Consider the following 10,356-nt stretch of genomic DNA (forward strand, 5'->3'; position numbering starts at 1 on the left):
TTCCGTAGTGATACTGCCTCGGAAACCCAAGGAGGGGTCGCTATGAGTCGGGGCCGACTCGACGGCACATAACAACAACAACAACAACAAGTGAAATCTGATGGAAAAATAAGTGTTTACATTCATTGTGGGGATTCACTATTCATAAAGTAGACAGTCTACCTGAATGGCAGACTCATTCTAGAGAAAATTAGTTTATAGGATTTTTTTTGGGGGGGGGCGATTTTTGTGCCAAAGTTGTTACTTCAATTTGTTTTTATTAAAGAATGGAATGTTGTTAGGTGCTGTCGAGTCATCCCTGACTCATAGCGACCCTATGTACAGCAGAATAAAACACTGCTTGGTCCTGTAACAGCCCCATGATCCTTGCTATATCTGAACCCATCGTTGCAGCCACTGTGTCAATCCATCTTGTTCAGGGCTTTCCCCTTTTTCGTTGACCTTCCACTTTACCAAGCATGATATCTTTCTCCAGGGAATGGTCTCTTTTGACAACATGACCAAAGCAGGTGAGACAGTCTGACTATTCTCACTTCCAAGGAGCATTCCAGCTCCACTTCTTCCAACTAACTAAACTCACTGCCGTCGAGTCAGATCCAACTCATAATGACCCCTCCTTGGGTTTCAGAGTCAGTATCACTATGGAAGTAGATGGCCACATCTTCCTTATGAGGAGTGGCTGGTGGGTTTGAACTCCCAGCCTTCTGGTTAGCAGTCAAATGCCTTAGGCACTATGCTGCACTTCTTCCAGGACAGATTTATTAGTTATTTTAGCAGTCTCTGGTACTTTCACTATTCTTTACCAACACCACAGATAGGTTGGATAATATTACATTTATTTATCTGGACTCACTTATTTTTGGCTTTTGTGTTTTGATCATTGTAGTATGTATCAAAGCTGATATTGTCTGGCTATACATTAGGCTTATTTTTGAAAGCTGCCTAAATCTCTCACTCACTGACATGGTGTCAATTCTAACTCATAGTGACCTCTGTTGGGTTTCCAAGGCTGTAAATCTTTGTCGAAGTAGATTGCCTCATCTTTCTTTCCCCAGTGACTGGTAGGTTGGAACCACTGACCTTTTGATTAACAGACAAATGCATTAACAACTACACCACCAAAACTCCTTGCCGAAATCTCTAGACCCATTCTATAATTACACTTTAAAGATAGGCTGAACATTTGTGTTTGATCTTCATTACCTCCTTAGAATCTTTACACTTGGTTGATGTTGTCAACATCTCTAACCTTTATCTAAGTAAAACCTCCTTTACTTATTGGGATCAACTCTAGGAAAATCCTCAGAAGCCACAATGCTTAATTATGTATATGTTCCTGAAGAAAGTAGGCAGTAAGCTGCAAGAAATAATCTTCTCTGCTTAGACTTGTATTCCACATTAATCAGAAGAAATAGTGATCCCTGGTTTGCAATTGTTGGGCAGGAATGTGGGGCATTGTACTAGTTAATTAGATCTTCAAAATGTACGATAAAATATTGTGAACTCTCCTAGTAATAGAAGTACCTACTTCTATGTCACTTTCAAGGATTGGTTGAAAATTTTCACTTTAGAGGCAGTCACTAGTTACAAATGAGATCTGTTCCTAAGTATGTATTTAAGTGAATTAGTAGGTAAGTCAGACCAAGTGCACATGGTTTTTATTTAGCCTTGCTTTAGTGTAAGAAAAATCTTGAAGCCTTTTCAGTGATTTAAAACCTGCATGTGAAGCAAGTGAAGGTGATTGTGATGGAGAATTTTTTGTGAGTAGGGATTGGTTCAGCCATTTCAAAGTGAGTGCACATTTACATTAACATTATAGGGCAAGTACAAGTTATCCAGAGGTCAGAAGCTCACAATCTAAGGACTTACTGTAATTACAAATGTTTCAGGGTATGTGTATAGCTTCACTACTGTGTTAACTTGCATAATGCAGAGTTGTGTGTTTACTGCTTCAAATTAAAAAAAAATTCTGGGAGGTCTTGTTGCTATTTATCACATAAAAGTGCAAGAAATAGATGCTCATCTGAAGATTTAGTTTTGAAGTGTTTTGTTGTCCCAAAGTATACACCTTTCTCTCCCTCCATTTTTCCAATATTTACTACATGTTCTTTCCACTGTAGCCATATCATTTTCTTAGAACCATCAGAAAGACAAATTTTCATTCAGGCACAGAGTCATAAGGATGGAAGTTTTCCTAGGCCAACTGTAGGAAGAATTCTGCTCTCTGAGGTACTTTCCCTGGATTCCTAAGAGGAGGATCTGTCACAAGCAGCGTTTCCTTTCAGATGGCCACAGCCCCTCTACCACATGGTGGCAGTCAAATCCCGCACTGGAAGCCTTGTCTGGCTCTCCCTCCCATTCTGCTGCTGCCTTTTTCTCAGACATGCTGACAGTTTTTTTGCTTCCCATCAAAGAATACTTGTTTTCAGACTTTAAGAATCCTCCTTAAAATTCTAAATAACAGGATATCATTTTCAAAACAGCACTGCCTTAATTTAAATATCCAACATGTTAAAATTGTTGCTATGATTTTCATGTGTAGGTTGCCCCTACTTGTGGCACTACTTGTCCCTTTTCCCCTGAGTAAGCCTAAAGACAACGAAGGATTGGGAAAAAAAAAAGAGAGGCCCTCTCTGTGAGGTGGCAGGCTATGATTTTTCAGATCTAGGGAAAATGACTAATTTTAAGAACTTTCTTCCATATCAGTAGTAAGATGTTGTAGAAGCATATACATTTAGATATTTGTTATTTCTTGACGCTTAGATGGGTGAAAATGTGGGAGTACAATATGGTGGAATATCGGCCTTTGCTATTCCCCCACTGCATACTGTAAATTCTAGATCCAACTCTATGAGTACAGAAGGTAACACTCTGGCCCAGCCTAGGTTCTATCCCCAGTTCTATCTCTATTATCTTTGAGCAGAAGCTCTTTTTGTAAATTTCACAATCACTGTGTCTGCTATTAATCTGAGCTCGATCTAGTTTAAATAAACTTATCTGTGCTATGTTGTTGTTATATGCTGTTGAGTCAGATCCAACTCATAGCGACCCCTCCTTGGGTTTCCGAGGTGGTATCACTATAGAAATAGATTGCTCAACCTTTCTTCTGAGGAGTGGCTGGTGGTTTTGAACCGTCTGCCTTCTGGTTAGCAGTCAAGTGCCTTAGGCACTACACTACCAAGGCTCCTCCTTAACTGTACTATAGCCTGAATCAAAGTAGTTTGACTAATCAGAGAGCAGAATAATCAAGACCAGATGTACTGTTGTTGTTAGGTGACAATGAGTCAGCTCCAACTCATAGCGACCCTATGTACAACAGAACAAAACACTGCCTGGTTGTGTGCCATCCTCACAATCTTTGCTATACCTCAGCCCATTGTTATAACCACTGTGTCAATCCATATTGTTGAGGGTCTTCCCTTTTTTCCCTGACCCTACACTTTATAAAGTATGATATCCTTCTCTAGGGAATGGTCCTTTCTGACAACATGACCAAAGTAGGTGAGAAGAAGTTTGGCTTTTCTAGCTTTCAAGGAGCATTCCAGCTACACTTCTTCTAGGACAGATTTGTTTGTTCTTCTGGCAGTCCATGGTGCTTTCATTATTTTTTGCCAATACCACAACTCAAAATTATCAACTCCTCTTTAGTCTTCCTTATACATTGTCCAGCTTTCACGTGCATATGAGGTTATTGAAAATACCATGGCTTGGGTTAGGCACACCTTAGTATTAAAAGAGACATCTTTGCTCTTCACCACTTTAAAGAGGTCTTTTGCAGCAGATTTGCCCAGCAAAATAAGACATCTGATTTCTTGACTGCTGCTTCTATTGGTGTTGATTGTGGATCCAAGTAATCTGACATCTTTGACAACTTCAATCTTTTCTCCATTTATCCTGATGCTGCTCATTGGTCCAGTTGTGAGAATTTTAATTTTCTTTATGTTGAGGTGTAATCCATACTGCAGACTGTACCAAGTAACACTACATTGTACTTCAGAATACAGTCACTATAGGTTTGGAATGTGTCCATTTTCACTGCTATTTTAGAGGAGGTAAATTCTTCTTGAAATTGAACACTTTCACATTAAATTTATTATTAAGAAGGAAAATCTATGGCCTTAAATTAGCAAAATATAGACTTTTTGGATGATTATGCAGCTCAGAGTCTATAGTAAAAAAGGGAGAATTGGCAGCAGATAATCTGAAAAGAAGTACAAGTAAAAGAAGATGGATTTAGAAATTATTCAAGGATTGTTAGGAGGACTCCTGTTCATATTGTTTTTGGTTTTGTGGACATGGTGATCTGTTTGGTAGCTTGAGTACATAGGCAAGTCCACTTAAATCAGGACCCCAGAAAATTACATCTAAGTAAGGTGATGAATCTCAGTAAGTAGTGCTAAATGTACATATGTAATCATCTCCTCTTGACCAAAAAGGACACCTATAAACACACACAAATACAGATTTTCTGATGCAATATTCAAGGATACACCAGTCATAAATCTGAGAAGAGAATCTTTTTTTAATATCATCATGCCTTGTATAGAATAGTCAACTCTTGCAAAAGTGGTTAATTATGAGGAAACTGAGGAGCTCTGGTAGCATAGTGCCTAAAACACTTAACTGTTAACCAGAAGGCTGGCGGTTCAAACCCACCAGCCACTCCTCGGAAGGAAGGTTGGGCATCTACTTCCGTAGTGATACTGCCTTGGAAACCCAAGGAGGGGTCGCTATGAGTCAGGTCTGATTCAATGGCACATAACAACAACATGAGGAAACTGAATATGCTGTTTGATTCTGTCTTTATAAAATAAAGAGGATTAGGTGTGAGTTAGGAATTCTATGGCCCCATGCTTAAGCACTTGGCTGCTAACCAAGTGGTTTGAATCCACCAGCCATTCTGTGAAGGATAAGACCTGGTGATCTGTTTCTATAAAAACTACAGCCTTAGAAACCCTGTGGAGCACTTCTACTCTGTCCTGTAGGGTTATTGTGAATCAGAAGCAACTTGCGGACGTTCAACAACACAACAGCATGTAAATTGAGGACAAGGTGTTCTCTTCCCATTTTTACTAATAGATAAAACTGGAATTAATATATTATTTGTTTGAAAACAGGCAAGTCATGTTGCTATTTTATGTAAGGACAAGCAAAGACAAGTCCTACATCAAGAGGAGGAGGTAGAGAAGAACAGGGACATTTATTAAGGGCATAATATATGATAAGCACCAATAGGTGCTTGACATAAATAAATCAAAGTTCAAACCAAAAATTGAGCAGGTTGTTTTGACTCTTGTTTCCTAGCAGAAAGCATTAGCAAGAGGAGGGTTGTTATAAAATAGCTGTTTGTTACACCACATACAGTAGTAAATCCTTAGTTTATTTCAGTTGTTCACAGAGATTGCTATACAGCTAGATTTGGGCATGTAACCATACATTTCTTATCCAACTCTTGTCTACTTATAATCATACCTACCTACAATGTGGTCAGATTTGTCTTTTGGTTTTAGTGAGGTTCTGGATGTGCTAAGTTTTAGATTTCTCTCAATTTGTAAGGTATTTTCAGTCCTATTATATTTAGCTTTATGATGATAGGATTATAATACTCAGTGGTTACTGTATGAAGCAGAAAAATATGAAAGAAAGAGCATTCTTTTATAAATCTAATCTTTTTATCTGTTAGTGACAAATTAAAAAAACAAAAAACAAAACAAATTGTCAAGTTGATTTAAACTCCTAGTAATCCCATGTGTGTCAGAGTAGAACTGTGTTCCATAGTGTTTTCAAGGGCAGACTTTTTGGAAGTAGGTCACCAGACCTTTCTTCCAAGGTGCCTCTGGGTGGATTCACACTTCCGATCTTTCAATTAGCAAGAGAAAACTTTAAGCATTGGTGCCACCCAGGGACTCCAGGGACAGATACTATACCACTATTTTAGACAGGAAGGAAAAGCAGTGTCTAAGGAACAGTCATTGAAGTAATGTAATGATGGAGTTTTTAAGTTTTCAAGCTCCCTCCATATCCTTAGTCAACCTGGTTCCTTTTCTAAATTCTACTGTTATTATATAATATTTCTTAAATGATTCTTTAAAAGGAAGCCTGTATTGAATACTAAAATCAAGAAGTCACAAATTATAAGCTGCCTTAAATATATGGGCATGTTTATATGCATGTGTGTGTGTGAATAGTGGAAGTATTTAAAACACTGTTCATATAGAATTAGTATTTGCATGTTTATGAATATAGTAGTAGTGAGTTAGGAAAACAATCAAATAACTTATCTGGAAATTTTTGATGAAATGTGTATATTAAAAATCAGAAGACGATTAATTTATTGTCTGCATTCTTGAGGAATCTGTATTAAGGATGATTTGGGCTGCAAGTAACATAAGACGCAACTCAAAACGGGTTAAACAAGAAGGATACATATTATCTCAGAAAACAAGAAGTTCAAAGATGTGTGATCAGTCCAGGGTTGGTTAATTCAGAGGCTCAATCAAGTAATTAGGTTTCTTTCCATATGTAGCTCTGTTGTCCTTGGGGTGCTGGTATTTGTCCTTAGGCTTGTCTCATCAGGATGGCAATGTGCCTGCTGCAGCTCCAAGCATCTCTTACGTATAAAGAATTGAAAAGCCAAGAAAAAGAAGGTCTCTTACTTTTTTTACCCTTTAATAACAAGAATCATCTTCCCATAAGCCACACTCTTCCCCAGCCTACTCCCTTTACTTCACAATGGCATCCTAGAATAGTGCTACCTTCCCATTCCAAAGTCAAGCACTGGCCGTGGAAATGGCTTTATCGTGATAGTCTTAGAATGATCAGGATTTACCCCTTAGGCTAGGAGGCTACTCTCGTCTCTCTTCTGAAGCACAAAGTCTTGGATGATTGAATAAAATCAGAGTTATATAGCAAGAATTCTGTTAGCAATGACTATTGGGTACGTAGACACTATTGTCTCCTAAAAGATAGAGGCACCCTGCTAGAAAATCAGATGGAGAAGTATGTCCTAGCTCTTGATTTCTGAGGCAAAAGAAAAATGCCAGATTTTAAAAAAGACTTGATTAATTTAAATCCTGTCAATATACATATGTTTAAAGACAATAAAGCTGGTTATATAGATCACACTTATAGTCATGTCCTTTTTTTCAATTGCATGGGTTATTTCTTTTATCTAATATGTCTTTCCTTATTTTCTTGCTAGAGAGGAGGTAGGGAGAGAGTGTTGGGGGTTGGAGGACAAGGCCAAGTAGATAGTTGCTATTTCTTCCTAATTTGAGTTTTGGGAATTATCATGCCCACTGTTTATTATTGTCACCCCCAATAAGGCTAGCACCTGGTGATACTAGCTGCTACCTATTAACTATATAGAAAATTAAGGATACCACCTCTAGAACACCACACATCTACCTACCTATCCCATGGCACACTGCAACCCTGGAAAGCCTGACTAATTTGAATGTACGCAAAATGATTGCCTTCTACCTGAAGTCAATCTCATATACATCATTGTTTAGCTTAACTGATTATATAGAGTTGTAAACATCCATCTACTGCCTGCCTTGGGGAACCCTAGCGCCTTAGTGTTTGTTTATAATGATGGTTTACAATATTTCCAGATAACCAAAGCTTCTGTTTTGTCCATCCCAGAGAGATACAGATCAGCTCTTCTAGTACTACAACCTCTGAGAGTCAAGATCCCTCATCTGAGGACCCTGCAGTCAGTGCTCTCCAACAACAGTTGTTACTAATGGTGGCTCGGAGGACCCAGCCAGAAACTCGACGGGTATGTTCCAGCATTACTGTTTGTGGATGTTGTGGAGGATCTTAAAACCTGTTTCCTGGAAGGATTATCTGACAGAGTTCATCATGTCTAGCCCTGAGTCATTGCATCCCTGGTTTGTGAATATATCCTTATCTATTGAAAGAATGGGAACATTAAATATTTTGATAATAGATACCCTTCAGTCAATACTAATAGTATTGCCACTGTCTTAATTGCGTTTCCAAACATATTGGAAATTCATTCACATTGATTTGTGGCTGTCCTGTTGTATATATATCCTAACAGTCCACTTGGGGAGATCCCTCCCCATGGTTTAGGAAAATATTTGGATTTTTGTATTAATTTATTATGGCCTTATAAATTAAGCATTCAAAGATTCTTAAAGATAAATATCTAACTTGAAGGGAGTCTTTATTCTTGGGGCATATGACATTATCAACATGGGGTCTAAATTCTGAGGCCTTCCTTTATTTTACTGAGAGATATTTAATGTCTGTTCACTTATTTCTCAAATCTTAAATGAGATCTGACTCCATGGGAGGCACAACAAAAGGTTCAAAGCAAAAGGTAACCTGTGAAGTCAAACATCAGATCTTGAAATTAGTGTCCATCTTCATAATTTTGGAGAAAGGGGATGAAGAAGACACCTTATAAAAAGGGACACCTGACTAGACCTTGCAGAAAGGTGGGTTTCGGATGGTGGAGACTGAGGAAGGTAGCTGGGATAATACCAAATTAGTTAAAAGTTTCTTCATTGCTATGTTTACCTTACTCATGGCTGTGTTTGGATTCCCTCTAGGGAACCTCACCTTTGCAAAAATAATGTAGTTTTTATGATTGCTTAACCAAAATTATTCTAAAGCATGCTTGATAGTATAATGGGTTGAAGTGTATACACTATTATTCAGATGTGCCCAAAATTTAGTTATCTTCTGACAACAGAGTGCTCAGTTTCTGCCAACATGGTGGGTGAGGAGGACTTAGAAGTGCAGAGTAAGCAAAACTTAGCTCTTTCAGGCTTGAAGCAGTTTCTATGGGAACAAATATTCAATTTATTCAAAGGTTAGGTCCTATTAGGACTATTTCTGCATTTTTATGCATTGTCTCCCTTCCCCCAACCTTCTCAAGGCCTCTGGGTGTAGGGAATACCTTACTAAACTCAAAGATGGATGTGGAGGGTAGGAGGGGCACCTCTGGTAGCCAAGAATTGCTCACATGCTTTGCTTTAGCCTGATCACATGGTACCTGAGGAGGGTGGCTGTCCTGCATGCTTTTGTTGTAGTGCCAAGGTCTGTCTGCTCCAATGATCAGAGATCTACCTTTTGTTCCCCAGCTCCAAGGACCCTACATTCTGACACCTCCTCACCTCCACCCATATCTCTGGGCTTACCACCCTTTTCTGTACTTCCATGTACTCTCAAGGGTGACCTCTATTACACAGTGCTCGTGCCCATTCTGTGAGCTGTGCCTGGCCATCAATCCCAGCTGGAGCAGCCAGAACACAAGTGGGGCTCTGCTGAATGGGGACTTTTTCTGAGAAACTTGTGTTTTTCCCTGACATGGGCCTGGGGAGCCCAGGTCTCTACCACCCTTTCACCCTAGCACATCAGTAATAAACCCCCAAGAAGTGAATGGCTATAAAAATATTGAGGTAGTTTGGGAAGATGTGAATGTCATTGAATCTATGAGTGGGGGAGCCACAGGAAAACTAAGGACTTCAGATAATTCAAGTTGCAAAATCAGAGATACTGATTTAATATCTCAAACATATCTTACAGCAGAAATTAGAAAACAAGCAAGTATTGCAAGGATAAATTAGACAATCATGCTACTCCTTATTTTACATTTATAGTTCTGTAAGTGGCAAGCTAGGAGCTCTGGTACCATAGTGCCTAAGGCACTTGACTGCTAACCAGAAGGCTGGCGGTTCAAACCCACCAGCCACTTCTTGGAAGGAAGGTTGGGCAATCTGCTTCTATAGTGACACTGCCTTGGCAATCCAAGAATGTGTCGCTATGAGTCGGGTCCGACTCGACGGCACATAACAACAAGTGGCAAGTTGTTTGATTCCCTGCGAAGGCACCTCATGAGCAGCCACCACCCATTTGTCAATGGAGGCTTGTGTGTTGCTAAGATGATGCACAGGTTTCTGGGAGCTTTTAGACTAAGACTGACTAGGAAAAAAGGCTTGGTAATCTACTTCTAAAAATCAGCCAGTGAAAACCTTTTGGATCACGGCAGTCTGATCTATAATCAGTCATGGGGGATGACACAGGACTGGGCAGCATCTTGTTCCATTGTGCATGGGGTGACTGACTGTGCATTGGGTGCCATGGCAGCTAATAAGTGGCAAGCTTAGGTACATGAATGCATAAAAGACTAGCTTATATGTAATATTTTGTTAATCACTTAATCAAATTCATTAACTAGCTTCATTTTCTTAACTTTCTTAATTGCAATATAATTTAATTTTTTTTTATTTTTATTATTAGGATTTGGGTGAAGATTTACAGAGTAAATTCACTTTTCATACAGCAGTTCACATATACTTTGTCTCATGTCATTGACCAAAA

At 39.0% G+C, this 10,356-nt stretch overlaps 1 protein-coding gene across 1 annotated transcript in view; it reads left to right on the forward strand.

Moving 5' to 3' along the window:
* Positions 1-10,356, forward strand: part of PCNX2 (pecanex 2) — a 688,168-nt gene that overhangs the window by 98,882 nt on the left and 578,930 nt on the right. The window contains exon 9 of the mRNA XM_007938510.1: positions 7,648-7,783. Coding sequence (XP_007936701.1) covers positions 7,648-7,783 — 136 coding nt within the window. The remainder of the gene's footprint in view (positions 1-7,647; positions 7,784-10,356) is intronic.

The sequence above is a fragment of the Orycteropus afer genome, unplaced genomic scaffold (genome assembly GCF_000298275.1).
Source record: "Orycteropus afer afer isolate SDZICR_OR568_19922 unplaced genomic scaffold, OryAfe1.0 scaffold00050, whole genome shotgun sequence".
Taxonomy (NCBI): domain Eukaryota; kingdom Metazoa; phylum Chordata; class Mammalia; order Tubulidentata; family Orycteropodidae; genus Orycteropus; species Orycteropus afer.